The sequence below is a fragment of the Gastrolobium bilobum genome, unplaced genomic scaffold, assembly GCF_033153095.1.
Source record: "Gastrolobium bilobum isolate Gb01-03AN ecotype WA unplaced genomic scaffold, APGP_CSIRO_Gbil_v1 utg1266, whole genome shotgun sequence".
NCBI classification, from domain to species: Eukaryota; Viridiplantae; Streptophyta; class Magnoliopsida; order Fabales; family Fabaceae; genus Gastrolobium; species Gastrolobium bilobum.
Genome location: NW_026898770.1, coordinates 218,410 through 238,977, shown reverse-complemented (window position 1 = coordinate 238,977; position 20,568 = coordinate 218,410). Strand labels below are relative to the sequence as shown.

General features: G+C 31.2%; 1 protein-coding gene across 1 annotated transcript; it reads left to right on the top strand.

Annotated features, from left to right (window-relative positions):
• The first annotated feature begins 5,354 nt into the window (after positions 1-5,354).
• On the top strand, positions 5,355-13,545 carry LOC133283958 (phosphoenolpyruvate carboxykinase (ATP) 1-like). The gene is made up of 12 exons (XM_061480894.1): positions 5,355-5,611; positions 8,146-8,324; positions 9,000-9,153; positions 9,476-9,560; positions 10,628-10,728; positions 10,968-11,266; positions 11,501-11,674; positions 11,761-11,826; positions 12,327-12,505; positions 12,609-12,778; positions 12,868-13,036; positions 13,237-13,545. The coding sequence occupies exons 1-12, from the start codon at positions 5,355-5,357 to the stop codon at positions 13,378-13,380; spliced, it is 1,977 nt and encodes a 658-aa protein (XP_061336878.1). The 3' UTR covers positions 13,381-13,545.
• The last annotated feature ends 7,023 nt before the right edge of the window (positions 13,546-20,568 follow it).

Here is a 20,568-nt window from a genome sequence, read left to right as displayed (position 1 = left end):
ATAATAAGTCATATAAGTATATAACAAAATTTATTTATTTTTGTTTATTATAAAAAAACTCTTATTGAATTTTTATAAACTTATGTTTGACTAAATTTCTATTTTCAAGGAAAAGAGAAACTAAAAATAAAACTTGTCTAGATTTGAAAAGGGTGATTGCCCTTCCTCATTCCACCAGCTTCTTGTCACGCAACTATATTCTCAACTTACAAAATTTTATAATTATTTAATTTAATAAAGATTAATCAACTGAATATGTGAACATGATGATATTTATTTATCTTAATTAATTATGGTTGTAAGGTAATTAACTTTGAGCATATGATGAACCTTTGTATTATCTTGATTGATTTATATTGATTAACTTATATATTTAAAACATTTATTTTGATTAATTTATAAAAAATTTGTATAATATGTCATCCTTATTAATTATTATTATTGTAGTTATATGTAATTAATCGTTGTAATATTATAGAGTATTTTTAATTGAATTATATAATTAATAATAAATTAATATTTAATAATCTGTTTGAAAATATTAATAATTATAATCTAATTATATGATATGGTTTATAAATAATTAGACCATAACAATGAATTATATATAATTTGTTGAATCAATATCCTTAGGATGTTTTAGGTGGTTTCAAATTTAATTTGCTATATGTGATATTGATATTTTTTTTAGGAACTTTATAGGTTAATTATATGGAATCAAGTGATATTAACTATAGGTTAATTATATATGAATATTATTGTGAACTTTATTGGGTTTACAAAATAATAGGATTAATTATTTTGGGAATAATCTTAATGCTTTGATAACGGATTTTGCCTTTGATAAAATGATGAAAAATTGATTATGTGCAATATAAGTGCAATATGAATCTTACTGAAATGATTGTGGAAAATATGATTTTGATACCCTGAAATAATTGAATAATTGATATGATGACTGTATTATGTGTAATGGATAATTGATATGATGATTGAATTGGGGTTTTACTATTATAAATGTGGAATATTTGAATTATTTGGAAAGTTACGATGATAATCGGATTTGTGCTTTACTATGATAAATGTTAAAGATTTGAATTGTTATATCCTTAAATAAATTGGAAAGTTATGATGATTTGGGTTTTACTACGATAAATGTGGAATATTTGAATCATTATATCCCTTAAATAAATTCGAAAATTTATGAAGATAAATGTTTGAATTATGATACTCTGGAATACTATGATGTCCTTGAGCAGCTCATTTAGTATTATTATTTGATATGAATATTTAATTATTATTTGAGTCAAATTGTTATTTGATTACATGCATCTTTTATATTGAGTTATATATTTGTTTTTGATTAAGATTATCAGCTTTGCTGTTTGTTTGTATTTTTGTTTATTTATGCTGCAATGATCTTTCGAGAGAGCAGAGTTTCAGTGAAGTGGGTTGCAAAGGATGGGGCTCGCATTAGGCAATGAGGATAATGACTCAGAGAATTTCTTATTAGTCCTAAATTTTATGTATAAGATATAGTCTCTAATTTTATTTTAATATTTATGAATGTAATAGAGTTAGCGTTACACTTGTCCCTGTACAGGTGCAGCGATAACATTTCCCTAAATTAGTTTTAGATTAGCTTCCGCAATATTTCTATTATCGTAATTAAATAAAATGAAAAATATTTATGCAGTTACTGCAGATAAATTATTTGCATTTTTTCTCAAAACGACGTCGTTTTGGTATTAAAATCTTAAAAAATTATAAATATAAAGATTATTATAACCTTGAAATAAATTAAAATTATAAAAATACCATGATAACTTATCTGCAGTAACTGCAAAAAAAAAAAAGCGAACCCTTAAATAAAACGTGAATTTTGGCAATTTCTTTAAGGGAAAAGTGTGTATCATTTTAAAGGTCACAAAGTTGTGTCATTTTAAGTGAGAGATAGAGATAAATCATAAGAGAGAGTGGGGAAACTTTTTTTAAAGATATCGGTCCCACCTCTTTGTGAGAGTGAAAGAATATAAGGTGTGTCATTTAAGATGACACACCTTTTTCCCTTTCTTTAATGTAAGAATGTTTTATAAATTATTAGAAATTTGGGGTGTTATAGAGTGTTTTTAAAGTAATGTTGAAATTCAAATATTTCAATAAAATATGTAATTTTAAAATACAATATATTAAATGCAAAATTTAATATTTTCTTTCTAATGTTCAAGTATAAAAAAAATTAATATTTTGGATTTTAAAAGAAAAAAAGAAGAATAAGAAGTTGTATTTTAGGAATAAAACTTGAAATTCAGTGCAAGGTAATTCATTTATTTTATGATACGTGGGTGAATCCGTACAAATAAGTAAGATAACAAACTGTATCCTAGGATAAATACATTATCATCGCATTGAACTTAGTTTGACGTACTAAAGTTTTTTTCGTATTTCAGGTGAAATTAAAATTAAAAAAGTTTACATGACAACACAAGGAGGGAATGAGTGTATGGTAAGTTGGATAGGTGCACTATGCTAGTTAAAATCGAGATTTTACTTAACATCAGAAGGAGGATAAAAAATCATAAAATATAAAATTTTAATATAAAAAAAATCATAAAATATAAAATCTTAATGTTAAAAAAATCATAAAACATAAAAAAAACATTTAGAATTTTGATGAAATCATTGTGATTAAAAAAAGGGGAAAATGTTTCTGCAGTTAATGCAGATAAATTATTTGCATTTATTTCCAAAACGACGTCGTTTTGGTATTGAAATCTTAAAAAATTATAAATATAAAGACTATTATAACCCTGAAATAAATTAAAATTACAAAAATACCATAATTTTCGTCTGAAAACGATATTATATTGGTTTACTGCAGATAACTTATCTGCAATAATTGCAGAAAAAGCAAACCCTTAAAAAAATCATAAAATTGTAAAAACACGTATTTAAATCCGAATTTTAAAGGATATCTATTCATTGATTAAGGTCACTCTGATTCCCCTAATAAAGAGATTTGGAAAATTTTCTCTTTTCCCAGCATGATCGCTGATGACAAGGGATAGGATTTAATCATGCTGATCGTGTATCATGGTTATATATTTAACTTCAGTTAACAAATGGTGGCAAATGAATCCTTCCGCCTAAAGCATTATTTTAGGATTTTTGAGCAAAATAATTGTCCAATTAAAATTGATTGGATAAATTTTTCAAACCAAACACGTAACTGATAGTGACGGGTAGTGGTGAAAGTGGGCTGGGCTGGGCCGAGCTTTGCCCCGAAAAGCCCAAGCCTACGTCAAAAAATTTCAATTCGGCCCGGCCTAAGCCTAGTATGAGTCTAAGTACTGTTAGCCTGGTTTGGCCCATTTATAAAAAAAATAAATGGCCCGGCTTGGCCCGTTAGCCTGTTAATTTTTAACTTCCAAACAGAACCATTAATCAACTTTACAAAGTATTCAAATTTTGTTGCTACACAAAAAATCATAATTTCAACAAACAGAATCATGAATCATAACAAAACTAATACAATATGCATTTAAGTCATTTTCAAAAGCAAAATGCTCAAACTAAATAACATATATTTCATCAGATCCAACAAACAAATCCATATTATGTAAATTAAAATAACTACATGAATCCAACAAACACATCATGATGCTTGTAGTAAATATAACCTCTCCCAAAAATCTTTTAATATATTCATATACACAATCTAACATGTTGAGATGTTGGTTCCTCCTATATAAGAATAAAGTAAGATTTCTGTTAAAATATAATCAAATATAATTAAGTTATAAATAATTGCAATTGATTAAATTTATATTTTTTTTTCTTCAAGGCATACTTACTCTATTTTATTTTATTTTATTTAAGATAAATAGTACAATATAGGCCCGCCTGTAGGCTTATAGGCCCGACCTTTTGAAAGTGGGCCTACAGCCTTTTTATTAAACAGGCTTTTTTTAAGGCCCGAGCCCGACCTATTATACAAAATATACTAAGTCAAGTCTAGCCTGATGTAGGCCGAGCCGTAGGCCTCTGTAGGCCGGCCCGACCCAGTTTCACCCCTAGTGACGGGATTAACCCAGTCAATGATATTGATGGGACTCGTGTCATGTCAGCATCACGTAGGAAGTCTCTCATTACCGTAAAATTTCGGAAGACCATAACTTTTGACTCGGGTATCCAAATCAGATTTTTTTTTATTTCATATAACTTTTCGACATCTACGTAATGACATCTCATTTAACATATTTTATCTCCCACAAACATAGTTCAAATTTGTAACAATAGTACCACAATCACAAAAGCGTTTAAATACAAAAGATGACACGCGGCAACTCATGGTGTTGGTTCGGAAAGAAATCAGGATCTTCTGGATTTAAATGATCTTGTAATTGTGTTACCATTATTACAAATTCAAACTATATTTGTGAAAGATAAAATATGTCAAATAAGATGTCATTGAGTAGATCTCGAAAAGTTATGTGAAATAAAAAAAAATCATCTGGTTTGGATACCGAATCAAAATTACGGTCTTCCGAAGTTTTACGATAATGGCATTGTTGTTAAAATCTCGATTTATCACTACGATTTTACGTTTTTACGATTTTATCAAAACGATTTTACTAATATTCCAAACGGTTTTATGTTTTTATGATTTTTAACGATTTTTTTTACATTAGGTTTTTACGTTTTATGATTTTTTTAATTCCTTTTCGATTTTATTTAAGATCTCGATTTTAACAACATTGATCATAACGGGACTACTTACGTAGGGCTGACATGGCATGAGTCCTGTCAGATGGGACTAGTCAAGTCAGTATCAATGACATATTTAACTACATTAATTTTTTAAAAAGAAAACCTTATCGAGTCAGTTTTAATTGGACAATTATTTTATCCAAAAGTCCTAAAATGATGCTTTTCCCGAATCCTTCCTATAAAAGGGGCAACCCAGTCTTAAAATTTTCCCATCACCAAGGAACTTGTCTTTCTCCCGTAATCCTCACAAACGCAACACATACGTTGCACTTCCCTTGCTCATCTCTCCACAACTTCCTTTGTTTCTCATTAGCCTTTGTTATATTCTACCTTTCCTCATTCCCGCAGCAGCGAGTTTAAAATCTCTGGTTCGTTCTCTTTTAATGTTTTGTAGTCTACTGTCGTTTGCTGATGGACACCTAGTTATTGATTACTAATGATCATAGCGGTTACTTTGATCCTCAACAGTGCAAGTGTCAAACAAGGCTCTTGTTTGGATGATGATGATTAAGCTAACGTATTTATGATATGACACACATAATTTATATATTATTCATTAATTCGTTTTTGGCAGAGTGAAGAAGATGGAAGGGAATGGTAATGGTGGCAGCGTTAGATTCGAGAACGGAAATGGCAACGTAACGAACGTACTGCCAGAGATTCATACGCCGAAAAAGCATGATGAGATTAGTGTTACGACGCTGAATGCTCAAACCCTTGATGAGCTTCACTTTCGACAGAAAAAGAAGTCCGCACCCACCACCCCTGTCAAAGGGATTCAAACTCCCTTTGCCATTCTCTCTGAACTAGAGCGCCAGAAGCTGCAACTACAGTCCATCAGGTATATTTATTTTTGTCGCTTTTATTAATGTTTTAAGAATTGTATACTCTCTCTATTCATAGACAAAGAGAATAACTGGTAAATAACGGTCATGGCAAAAAATAAAAAAAATTGATATGAATCCTTATATATTATGTAATATGACATGATCACGTGTTATAATTATAATTATATAAGAATAATTTAATGGTAATAAGAAAAAAAATAGTAATATAAATAATTATAAAATTATAATTATCAATTTATCTTTGTATATAATTCTTTGAGCATATTATAATAAACGAAATATAAGAGGATACATTTAAAAAGAAATAGTAAGATAAGAACTAGTAAATTGGTGTCTGTACTATACCTGTCTTTCCCAATATTTAAAGGTTAAATTTAATGAATAATACTTAAATTAATGTGGAAAACAATTACTCAATGCATACAGCGTACAGGTCACAATTATGATAATTAAAATCTTGATTTAGAATTATAATTTTATATTTTTATGATTTTTTATTAAAATGATTTCATTAATATTTTAAATATTTTTTATGATTTTTTATGTTATAATTTTATGTTTTAGGATTTTTTATCTCTTTGGATTCTATTGTATGTAAAATTTTAAAAGTAAATACTCTTTTTGGTCCTCAGCAAATTTCACGATATCCGTTTTAGTCCCTAGCAAATAAAAACGCCCATCATGGTCCATAAGAAATTCAAAATGGACCCATTTAGTTGAAATTGTGGTCCATCGCAAATTCAAAAAAGAACCATACCAGTCCCTAAAAGGACTAAAATAGGTTCATTTTGAATTTTTTAAGGACAACGACGGGCCTTTTTATTTGTTAGGGACTAAAGCGGGCATCGTGAAATTTGTTGAGGACAAAAAAAATATTTACTCAAATTTTAATTTTAACTAGAAAACGATTGTGGGACCCGATATATTTTGTAGATTTACGTGTAATGGATCAAACGGTGCTAATGAGTTTGATGATATCATTGATGGATTTTGTTAGCTGGGGTGCAATCAGAGAACGACACGTTTGCCTATACAAGCATTTTGAATTATACATAGAACAATTTGCCCTTCGTTTTAGGGAAAAAAAATTTATTTATTGTAATTTAATTAAATAATTAAGTAAATATCACAGTTTGAAAAATATTTATGCATTTATTGCACATTGTGACGCTCCTTTTGGGCGTCACATGTGACGCCCCACTGGGGTGACTCTCATGAGGGGAAGACGTCCAAATGGGACCTCTCTTATGAGGTGGTGACACGTGTTATTTGTTTTTTCAAAAAAAAAAATTTAATTTAATCATAAAACTTCTAAAGGCCCTGACTTTTGACTCGAGTATCCAAATCAGGTAGTTCTTTTTTTGATTCCACATAACTTTTTCGAGATCTACGCAATGACATCTCATTTGATATATTTTATTTTTCACCAACATAATTTAAATTTAAATCAGGTAATCCTTCTTCCTTAGATATTTAGAATATTTATTTAATTATTTCCTTTATTAACACAGATTTTTTAAATTGATTTTTGAGTTTAAATCACAAATCAAATCTTTATTTTGTTTTCCTTATTAATAATAATTGTTACTTTTAATTTAAATCACAAACCAAATTTTTTTATAATAAAAATAAAAAAATTATTTTTTAATTTAAATCACACATCAAATCTTGATTTCTTTTTTGCATTAAATCGCAAACGCAGAACTCAGAGGCTTCTGAGTTTAAAAATGTGACACGTGTCAACACTTGTCAAAACCTAACACATCACCAACCACGTCTAAATTGGGTTTCAATCAAGAGGAAATCACGCCTAATTTAGGTAATTTTATTTTTGAAAAACATTCATAGCCATCATTAATTTCAGACCACGAATAATAACCCAGAAGCTTATAGCATTAATCATCAATTTTAAAAATAATATCCTTCTTCCTTAGAAATTTATAATATTTATTTAATTATTTTCTTTATTTCTACAGATTTTTCAAATTGATTTTTTAGTTTAAATCACAAATCAAATCTTTATTTTGTTTTCTTTATTAATAATAATTTTTTTTATTTTGAATTTAAATCACAAATCAAAATTTTTATTTATTTTTTTATATTAAATCACAAACCCATAACTCAGAGGCTTCTGGATTTAACCGCTTTTATAATACCATTCTTGCAAATTAAAATTGTGTTTGTGAGAAATAAAATATATCAAATGAGATATCATTGCGTAGATCTCGAAAAGTTATGTGGAATCAAAAAAAAATTACCGGATTTACTGGATACTCGAGTCAAAAGTTATGGCCTTTAGAAGTTTTATGATTAAATTAAATCTTTTTTTGGCAAAAACAAATGACACGTGTCACCACCTCGTGAGAGACGCCCCAGTGAGGCGTCACATGACAATAAATACGTAATTATTTAATTAAATTGCAATAAATAAATTTTTTTGCCCTTTGCTTTAGTTTGATCTTCAATTTCTTTTTCTTTATTTTGACTTACATATTAAATTCTGAATCACACTTGCTTATTGAAACAGCGCATCCCTGGCGTCACTGACCAGAGAGACTGGACCCAAGGTGGTAAGGGGAGACCCAGCTAAGAAGTTGGAAACTCACAGTGTTGCTCACGATACGCACCAGCATGCCCCTCCCACCGTTGCTGTTAGTGACAGTGCTTTGAAATTTACCCATGTTCTCTACAATCTTTCGCCTGCTGGTATTCACCTTTCTAAGCATTCATATATACTTTATTTATTTTTTCTGATGATGATGTTATTTGTTTTATTGATCTTTATGGTCTTATTAGTCTCCTTCCCATGCTATATCGGACTTTGTCGTGTTTTTCATTTCAATTTATGAATTGAATTCTTGACACTGATAGTGATAGCTATTGCATCATGTTGTACAACTGGTGTACGAAAATTAGTTCAAAACATCACCCTAATCCTGATGCATTTGAATTAGTCAAGCATAATGTTTTATTACAAATTGAATTGTTATTATTTACTATTTTTATTTAATCGTGTGTTGCTTTTGATCAAAGTCATAATTATTTAAAGAATTAATTTTTTTAATCATGTAAAATATTATGATTTATTTGATTATGTTTAAAATAAATTTTTTGTATAATCTGAATTAATTGAACACAGTAAAGGCATTTGTACCAGAAGAAAAATGTGTGTTGTCGATTTGTATTCAACGATTAATTATTCCCACTGATACCATTTTCATTTATTTTTACTGGATCCTTTAATTGAATTGATTGCGATATTCAATGATGTGAAGGACGTGAATATCTTTTTTAATTAAAAAAACCATATTACTAATATATTAAGATTATTGATGTGATATTTTGTAATTTTGTTTTTTGTGGGATTTGGAATTGGTGCAGAACTTTATGAACAAGCGATCAAGTATGAGAAAGGATCGTTCATCACTTCCACAGGGGCAATGGCAACGCTTTCTGGGGCGAAGACGGGTCGCTCTCCCAAGGACAAGCGCGTCGTCAAGGATGATGTTACCGATAACGAGCTTTGGTGGGGAAAGTGAGTACTATATTCAACTAGCTAACTAGCAAGTCTCTCACCATATTATTATTATGATGTATAATAATAGGGGAAATAGTGTTATTTGAAAGTACGTAAAGCTATCTTATTTTAAGGGAGAGAACGTGATAGAAAGATATTGGACAAAAAAAAATGTAGATCTTATTTTTTGTAAGAGTAAAATGATACAAGTTATGTTGTTCAAAAAAGACAAATTTGTTTTTCCATAATAATATATGCTGCATATGTATCTGTCTCTTGCTTCATTTTCAATTTTCTTTGCCTTTATTTCTATTTGATGTCACAATATTGTACTTTGCAGGGGTTCCCCTAACATTGAGATGGACGAGCAGACCTTCATGGTGAACAGAGAAAGAGCCGTCGATTACTTGAACTCTTTGGACAAGGTCATTTCTCTCTTCTTTCATTCTATCATTTCTTATTTTATTATTAAAAAAGTTGGTAATAATTTTAATATTATATCGAATGGTCTATGATATTGATAATAAAAGAGGATGGTGTTATCTCATCTTTTGGCTATTTAAGATAGTGACGTGGGGATGGTGCCTATGTTGGCTTTTGGTCCAAGTGGGCGTGCGAGGAAAAAGTTTAACTCACCTGATCCCTTACGTGACACGACACTGTAGTCGTGCGCCTTCTGCTTGGAATTGGGTCGCGTTTTATATTTATTATGGATGTGGATATGTCTTTTTCATGTTGTTAAGAAATAGAAGATATGCGTCCATTCCATTTGGGTCAGAAAATGATTACTCAGCCTCAGGATTCATGAAGGAATAAGGAAGGATACATGCTTTTACTTGTATAGGATAGAGCACCAATGGCTGTGGTGTGCTGTGGCCTGTCCTCTTATGTATCTGATGAATTTATTAGCTCCGTTAGATAAGCATCCAGCTGTTCATTCATAGCTGTAATACTATCAGCCCCCGCGAAGCACTCCAATCTTCTACATTGAACTGAATAAATTTTAAAAATATTTATCTTAATTAGATTGGTTTGGGTTTCATCGGATTAAAAAAATTAAATCTGATATCGGCATTGACTGAGATTGATTTGGTTTGGGTTGACCAAAAATCAACTTAATTACCAAACTCAATTATATTTTTTCAAATTAGCTCAGTCATTAGATCAAACCAAATCTATGGTCACCCTTATCTACAATGACAGAATAATGCATTCTTTGACATGTCCTAGACTCCATTTGTTACTTTCAATGTCTCTGATGGTCATTTGAATGATGTTTGCGATGCTATTTAAACAAAGAATCAAAGTTAATCACTATCTAGATAAGCCCTGATGTCAAATATGTTCCCTGAGTGATGGATAACTGTTTTTAATCAATACTTTTTCGCTTAAATAACAAATATTCTATTTGAATATCATATCTGGTATTATCTGGATGGCAATTCCATTTGGTAGAGTTCTAAATAATAATAATAATGTTTGTGATTTGCAGGTCTTCGTGAATGACCAATTCTTGAATTGGGACCCAGAGAACAGAATCAAAGTCCGGATTGTCTCTGCCAGGGCTTATCATTCCTTGTTCATGCACAACATGTAAGTGAAAAACTAAAGTAAAATTTACCATTGCCAACACTAGTATGTAGTTTCTCTCTTCTTCCTTTCAGACAAAGAGGTATAAGACCCCTCCAGATAAGTGCCCTATCGTTGACAGCCTTAATTTACATATTTATTGTTCATAACATAGCATATAACATATCAAGGGGATAAGGATGGAAAAGGTTTCCCCTGTTAGTTTAGTTTAGTGTACAAGTGGATAACTGGGTGACTGACAGGTGTATCCGACCCACTCCTAAAGAGCTGGAGAATTTTGGTACTCCGGACTTCACTATTTACAATGCTGGACAGTTCCCGTGTAATCGTTATACTCACTACATGACATCCTCCACTAGCGTAGATCTTAATCTTGCTAGGAAGGAAATGGTCATTCTCGGCACTCAGTACGCCGGGGAAATGAAGAAAGGTCTTTTCAGTCTTATGCATTTTCTCATGCTTATGCGTCAAATCCTCTCCTTACACTCTGGATGCAACATGGGAAAAGATGGGGATGTTGCACTCTTCTTTGGACTCTCAGGTATAATATCAGCGGATCGAAAATCCTCCATCAGAATAATCTGACTCCAAACTCCTGCCCTATGATATGTTCCTATTTCCCTTCTTACTCTCCCTATGTGTGGCCATACTCCACTGCTTGTTATAAACTATATAAATGCTTTTCTCGTGGAAATTAGTTATGGCTTGTGTCTTCATTTTCCTATGACCCTAATAGATCTTTTTTGGTTTTCTTTTTTATTATTATTTGATTTAGGTACTGGAAAGACCACTCTTTCTACCGATCACAATAGGTATTTAATTGGAGATGATGAACATTGTTGGAGTGAGAATGGTGTCTCTAACATTGAAGGTGGTTGCTATGCCAAATGCATTGATCTCTCACGGGAGAAAGAGCCTGATATCTGGAATGCGATCAGGTTTGGTACAGGTATTAATCTCAGACTATTTTTAATGTATTTTGATCTCCCCTAATAAGAAGTGCATTTTGATTTATTTATTTTTATTCTTTATCAGTCTTGGAAAATGTGGTGTTTGATGAGCATACTCGAGAGGTTGATTACACTGACAAATCGGTTACAGGTAAATACTTATTTTTTAAGATGAATTTGGATTATGTTCTTTTGTTTAGAGGTTGACCAAGATTTTGATTCAGTAATGATTTGGATGGTTTCAATTAAATTATTTGCTTGATAAGTGACAGCAAGAGGACTATGCTGTACTATTGAACAATTGGCTTAAATATGTGCTTGCATGATGTTCTTGATAAGAAACAACTTGCAACTAATCTATTATTGATAATGGTCAATTCTTAAAAGTAAACCTCCCTTTATATACAGCAAGGGATAAGGATGGAATTGAATAAAGACAAAAGCATTTTGACAGATTAGCAAGTCAAACTTCTGCTTGCCAAAATTCAGGATGCTGACTATTTAATTGAATTTGAATATTATTTAGTCTTTAATAAAGAAAGTTGACTAAAATTGATGGGGATTTATGGCGGGCTTCATATAAATGTAGTTTGTAATCATCCATTACAAGGGATCCCTGCTAACAATTATATGTGATAATTTTTATTGCAGAAAATACTCGTGCAGCTTATCCTATAGAGTACATTCCAAATGCAAAGTTACCATGTGTTGGCCCTCACCCAAAGAATGTCATACTTTTGGCATGTGACGCATTTGGTGTGCTCCCTCCTGTGAGTAAGCTAAACCTGGCGCAGACCATGTATCATTTCATCAGCGGATACACTGCTTTGGTAATACATCACAGCAACTAACTTAACTGCTACCTTACTATTTACCAATGTTCCTTCTTCTATAATTCTCACCAATATTTTTTTTTCTTAATAATAACCGTAGGTGGCTGGTACAGAGGATGGTATAAAGGAGCCACAGGCAACTTTTTCAGCTTGTTTTGGTGCAGCATTTATTATGCTACACCCTACAAAGTATGCAGCAATGCTTGCTGAAAAGATGCAGAAACATGGTGCTACTGGATGGCTTGTTAACACTGGTTGGTCTGCTGGCAGGTATGGTTGTAGTTGATGTCATTGAAATAAAAAGTTTCTTTTTGACCCTAAATGTAAAGCTGACTTTTCGTGCCTGTGTCAAACTGCAGCTATGGTTATGGGAGCCGTATTAAACTACAATATACGAGAAAAATAATTGATGCTATTCACTCTGGAAGTCTCCTGAATGCAGATTACACTAAGACTGAGATTTTTGGGCTAGAAATCCCCACGGAAGTGGAGGGAGTTCCTTCAGAAATTCTAGATCCTGTGAACACGGTCAGTTATATCCCAGAGCTCTCTACATTAGTTAGAGAAATATAATATAAAGTCATTAACGTAGCTTTCACTTTAACACGTTTAAGTTTTTGAGTTGAAAAATTAATAATTTTATATTATATTTCTCTAAAAATATTATATCCCAGTGCTCTATCCTTTGCCTAAGTATTTTAACATTAAAAGTTTTTTATGGATTGCAGTGGTCAGACAAAAATGCCTACGAGGAGACACTGTTGAAGTTGGCTGGATTGTTCAAGAAGAATTTCGAAACCTTCACCAACTACAAGATTGGCAAGGACAACACTCTTACAGAAGATATTCTCGCAGCTGGTCCAATCTTTTGAGTTTATGTTAATTTGTGTGATTGGGATTGGAATATTAGGATGGTGGAACCAGTCTCACCATAGAATAAAACTTTGGTTGGTTTCAATTCATATATAAGAAGTTACAATTCTAGTTTTAGTTTGAGTGAATTCATGTTCTAGTCTTTACATTTACTGTCTTCCTTTTTTTTTTCACTTGTTGCAACTAACACCTTTTGCATAATTTTTATTTTGTTACAAAAACGGAAAAACCACAAAAGTGTTACTTCTGCACCACAATCATTTTGTCCATCAATGCTCTCCCCTAATCGCTACTAAAGTTATAGTGCCTGCTGGGCCTTGTCAAATTCGAGTCAATATATTGAAATCGATTCTGATGTAATTATCATATAGGTCGTTACACTTTGGATTCTTTTAGTATCAAATTGCCAATTACAAGTGGAAAAAAGGAAAAGAAATAAGTGGGAATGAATCTGGACTTTCGATTCAATTTGGACTTGCGATGTAAATTTCGGAGTTTGATTGTGTTTAGAGAATGTCTTAATTTTACTACTATTGATATATACATTTTAAAGTTGATTATACAATTGTTAAACTTAAAAAATATGTATCATATCTTAAATTAAGATAAAAATAAAGAAAAAGATCCGTTCGGATAAACTTTTTTAAAAAAAAAAATTATGTCTTATTTATTTTATTAAGATTTTTTTCACTTCCTCCCACACCATTTTTCTCTCATTCCCTTTCTCTCTTCGTCTGCGACTTCTCTCTCAAGAAATGAAAAACCCACAACAGTACCTGCAAAGAGTGAACAAATGGGATTGGAGTATGAAAGCCCCAATTTGTTTTTTTTTTTACTTGAATCTAGTGGAGTAATCGGTAATAAGATTGTTTTAATTTAAGCCAAATTTTATAAAATAAACCTTTATCTCTTCCTCTGCGACTTTTCGCTCCCGAAATGAAATACTCGAGTGTCTGATTAGCAGCACAGAGACTTTAAGTATTGACGGTAAATCGGTAATAATGTCTTATTTTAAGCCAAATTATAAAAATATCTTACTTCATATTTGGTTCTTTCATCGAATTTGTATGAATTCCGTGAAGAATGATAGCCAAAAGGACGTGAAGAAGAGAAATTGATTCATAGAAAGATGTGGCCGGATCATAGAGGATGGGTTGCAATTCGATTTGTTGCAATTTTTTTGTTTCATTACAAATAAAGCATTTTTTTTGGTTCAATTTGTTGCAATTGATTCATAGAAGGATGTGGCCGGATTGCAGAGGGAGAGAGAAATGGGAGGAAAGAGAAAGGGTGTGGGAGGGAGTGAGGAGAGAGAAAGGGAAAAAAGAGTTTATTTTATTTCGCAATTATAGACCGTTGGATTAGATTGTAATCGAACGGTGATGAAAGGGGTAGACAAAATGAGAGTAGGTAGAATAACCTATCCCATTTTTATATATGTTTAAAAGATAAATTTATCTCTTACTAAGAACCAATAAACCCTAAATAAAATCACAACGTTAGATTAAAGATTTTGGCTTGATATTCAATGTCTTAACACCTTCATATTTTAAATGGAAATTTTTTTAAAACCTCATGCGCTATTATTATGAATCATTTATACCTTTATATTTTATTTTAGTCACTTGATTCCTTGTAATTTTTTTCTTCTACACCTCTCCTCAACACTGTTAAAAATTTGATTAAATATACCTACTTTATCTTTCTTAGAAGAAAAAAATAAAGTGATAAAAAAATAAGATCAAATAGTATGAAAACTTATAATACGTAATAAAAGACTAAAATAAAAGATCAAATGTATCTAAATAAAAAATGGGTAAAGGAATTCTCCGGTCAATGGAGATACGTTATCTCCGGTGAGCTCAAAACGACATCGTTTTGGGGCGAAAATCAAGGTATTTTTGTAATTCTAAGATATTTGCAGGGTTATATTAGTCTTTATCATTATAATTTTTTAATCTTATAACCCAAAAATGACGTCGTTTTGAGCTTCCTAGAGATAACTTTATCTCCAGTGACTGGAGAAATACTTTTTTCATAAAAAATATAGAATAAGGACAAAAAATAAGACCAAATAAGTTAAAAATTACAACAATGACCAAAAAAACTAAAAATAGTCTAAATGAAAAAACACATTGAATACAAAAAAATAGAAGAAAAAATTAAAAATAAATATAAATATAAAGAAAGTATATCCTTGATCTATTTTATTCTTTTTATTTAGATATGTTTGGTCTTTTTTATATCTCTAGTTTATTCTCTCTCTCTTTTAAATTATTTTTATGGAAGTATTTAGTAAATAGGGTGGCACAAGGTTAAAAAAAAAAATCAGAATAAAATACATCGAAAAGTGAAAAAAATATAAAAATAGAAAAAGACTAAACATATCTAAATAAAAAATAATAAAATAGATCAAGGACAAAAAAAAATCAAATACATTGAAAAATCATATTTGTGATTCCTTTTTGTTCTATTTTGTATTTTATATTTTATCGTAATTTTTCTTCTATTTTTTATATTAAGTATATTTTTTCATTTAGACTGTTTTTTTTTCATTTTAGTTTTTCCTATCACTGTTGTGATTTTTAATATTTTTGTTCTTATTTTTTCTTCTATTTTTTCTGTCCTTATTCTATTTATTTTTTTTACTTGGACACATTTGATCTTTCTTTTTTTCTTTTAGTCTTATATTAAGTATTCTAAGTTTTGATAATGTTTGGTCTTTTTTATCCCTTTATTTTCTTCTTTTAAGAAAAGTAAAGTAAGCATATTTAGTTTACCAAAAAAAAAAATAGGCATAGTTAGTCAAGTTTCTAATAGTGTTAAAGATGGGGGTGGATGGAAAAAGTTAAAGGGGATTAAGTGATTAAAAAAAGGCTTTAATGTTTCTATAGCTAATGTAAATAAGTTATCTACATTTGCTCTCAAAAAGACATCATTTTGAGTTAAAAATTAAAAAATTATAATGAAAAAGATTAATATAATCCTGAAGTAAATTACAATCACAAAAATACCTTGATTTTCGCCTTAAAACAACATCGTTTTAGGCTCAATGTAGATAAATTATCTACATTGACTGTAGAAAAAGCGAACCCTTAAAAAAATATAGAGATATAATATAAGTAATTCAAAGCAATAGCACATGGAGGTTTTAAACTTTTCCTATTTTTAAAAAAAATGCACACATGGTATTGTCATAATGTCATTCACTGAAAGTTATGAGACTACGTGTTACTTTAGGTAATCAGGTTGCATTGTCTTATATCATCACTAGGATTTGAATGGTTTTTATTACATTTTGATATGAATATTATACGCTAAAGATTGTAAAATACATTAAAAATAAAATTTGAAATACATTTTTAAGAATATATGAATGTAATAAATGTTACTAAATTTAAATAGAAGACTAAATGCTCATGTAATGAAGTTCAAATCTTTTGATACACTTCTTGGTAAACAACATTGTTAGTTTTTTTACATGAATTTTTATTTTCATCTAAAATTAAAATCTTCAAACTATTCTTATATTTTACTCTAAAAACAGCAACATATAGTTGTCCATAAGTAAAAATAGGCTTCGATAAGAATAGTCCAACATAAGAAAGAGATTGGCCCTGACTCTTGTTAATGGTCATGGCAAAACATAGACTAATTAGAAATTGCCTTCTTTCAAATCTCAAAGGAATGCCAGGATCTTATGTAATCATATTCATTTGAGGAATGTAAGCTTCATGACCAATATAATTTCCTGTAACGACAGTTGCACCAATGATGTTATTTCTTAGTTCTTCAACAATTAGTCTCGTTCCATTGCATAAGCCAGAAGATTGGTCTATATTCCCTAGAAGCATAATAGTAACTCATTTTTTCAGAGTGATTTTATGATTAGGAAATTCTTAACACTTAATTTCATTTAAAAACTCTATAGTGAACCAATCAGGTTCAATCCCAACATCTTCGTCTGCTATGTAATATGATTCAAAATCAAATATTCTTTCTCTTCATCGGGGACTTGAGAAAAGTAAATTCATTCACCATCTCAACTACTTCAAGAGTTGGATTGGCTCTTTCGTCAGAGAACTTGAAGTCCTTCATGTTCTATAGCAAATTTGAATAAGTGAACTAAACAATACCAGCAAGAGGTTTGGTTGAATCCAAAATAAAAAGATCTTCTGGGATTTCTACTTGAGCAATACCATCAGTATCTATGCCAACTTGTCAATCACTGACTTTGATTATCCAATCTGCGAAATCTTTCATGAATTGATGTTTTGCCGACATTGCTATCTGCAGTCTCGTGTTTTTAGTCAATTTAAGTACCTTACAGTGAAACCATAACTTTGATGAATTGATTGTTGTAGAAACAATATCCTCCCTAGTTGCTTTTGGAATATCTGGTAATATTTGGTGAAAGTCTCCTCCTTCAACAACACATTTGCCTCCAAATGGTCTCTCTTCAGAATTGGAGTTAGTAAAACCTTATGATGTCCTTAAGTGAACGATCAAGAGCCTCAAAAGCCAATTTGTTAATTATGCATGTTTCATCCCATATAATTAAACTGGTTTATTGAAGAAGCTTTGCCTTTAAACTCTCTTATTTAATATTGCATGTCGACAACTCATCAATTTTTAATGGAATTGAGAATCCATAATGTGTTGTCCTACTACCCCTGGCAAAAGCAAGACAACAATTACACTTAAAGCAACATTGAGGACTATTTTACCTTGACACTGAACAACTGCTGTCACAGTTTTCCAAATAAAAGTTTTTCTAGTCCCACAGTGGCTATATACAAAAAAGAACTCACCTGTGTTATGTTGTACAACATGAATTATTTGATAAAAAAAATTTCTTTGATCTTCATTCATTATGGATAAGAATGTCTTCAGATCCGAAGCCATTTGTTGGCGATTGTAGTTCAATTTCTTGACTAAGAAGTGATTCATGAATTCATTAAACAAACAATGATGTGAGGATGACATGGAATGAAATTCTTTCAAAGATCTTCCATTTGAATTGAGCAACATCTCTATTTCAATCAAACAGAAATTTTTTAAGTCTGAATTAGCAATTGAAATATCTACAGTGAAAAAGGAAGCAATATCATTATCTGTTTAATGAGACTGTTGTCTATTGAAAAGGAAAACTATCTGAATAAGTTATTTAAAATTATGTACCTTGATTTTGTAAAAATCTCCTTCGGCCATACAAAATACAATATTCCATCTACCAAGTATTCCCATGTTTGTTCCAAACACGTCCTATCAAAGGAGTAGTACAATCATTGCATAGAGCTGGATTTTGATTTTCTTTTAATACTATCACTGATATACATTAAATATGAGCAATTGTTTAGCAATGCATATGAAAAATATTCAAATATGAATTGTACATTATAAATTTATGTTGTAAGAATCTTTTGATAAGTTAACACATGGAAGATATGTTATAAAAAAAAAAAAAAAACATGGAAGATATTGTTATTCTAAATTTTAAATTATAATGGAATAGTAAACAATAAGAAGAATTAAAAATTTAAATTCAAACTGTAACATCCCGCATAATTAGGAAAAATATATAAATTGCTAAGAGCAATATGGAAACATGTGTGAAGTTCGAATTGGAGGTTAAAACATGCCTTGTATGCGAATTGTATAGCTAATTTCCCTAGAGTAGAATTATTTTGATTTAGGGAATGTTTTGAATTAAAAAAAAAGGAAAATAGGTGAGTATCTATTTAGGCATGTGAAAATTTAGTTAAAAGTATAGGAGTGATTTAATTGTGAAATATAAAAAGCATAATGCCACTTGGGCTTCATGGGAATTAATAATTTAGTGGGTTAGTACCTAAGAAAGGAGAGCCATGGGAAGGAAAATTTTGGACCCCATTCCATGTGAGGGCCGAAGGCCCAAGGGTCTTAAGGAGCATTTTAGGTTCAGCCTAACCCTTTATCCATCCTCACATTATCTTAGGAGTCCATTAAGGCAGTCTATGATTGGTTTAGGATCTACCAATGGCACAAATCAGCCACTTGGTTTCACCTTGTCTTATGCGCTAGATTGGAGGTATAGAATTCTGATTCCTTGTGACATTAGCCAACCCATTCTGCTTTATAACATGCAACCAATTAGATGAATGGTGGTCAGCTTGCATGTGTTTTAATTGGGCTGAAATCCCACACTACCCTACACCCTCTTGTGCGCTGAATCAAGGGAAGACATGTATCAGAATGCATGTGTTTTTAGTGGCTAGGAGGTTAGGCACTCAGCCATCTCACCCTCACTATTTGTGCGCCTAAAAGGATGAACAACAAGCTGATTGCTTGTAAGACTAACCAAACCCATTCAGCCTTGCCAACCACATGCAGCCAATGAGACCAAAAAGAAATCTGAATGGTGTCATCCTAATCCAGCTTTCAAAACCCTTATTCTCTCCCTCTTCTTTATCCCTATGCGCTGATTTGAGTGAGACATTAGGCTGCATGTTAATCTTTTGAATCAGAACAAGAACTTAGCTTATTTCCTTCTTCCCCTTCCCCTTAAACCGTGGGCTTAGTAGAGAAGGAACATCAAGAAAAATTATATCATATTCTCTCATATCTTGCTAAACCGTGACCATCCTAGAAGGGCACCACCATTTACATCCTTCCCACAAACCGTGAGCTCCATGAGCAGAGGACGGAACACCTAAGCTTACTCCTTTCTCCTTGGTTTGTTCGGCCGGACATCACATAGCAAGGAGGTAATACGTTTTCCTCCTTTTGTTCCTATAGCACTCCATTCGGTTTTGATAGAGGTTCACTTGCATGCAGGCTGAACTTGAGCTTCTGTCCCCCATTCTTCTCCCTTGTGCGCTCATCAACCCTCAGGAAGGACTAGACTTGATTTCTTGGAGCTTAGGAAGGTGCAAGGCAGCTCCTTGTGCGATTAGAGGTCTTTAGGGTGCATGCAAGTAGAGGTAAGTCAAACGTCAAGCTCTTCCCTTGTCTGGACGCTGCACGTGGAAATGGAAAATGTAAATTTTTGTCATCCTCTTTCCCTTGTTTCTGTCCTTCAAACGGCCATGAATTTGGTACATGCTAGACTAAAGAAATAATTTCGTAAGCTTGGAATACGGCTCACCTTGAGTTCAGAATTTTCCCTTGAATTAGAAAAAATAAACACTTCACTTGCATGTGTTAAG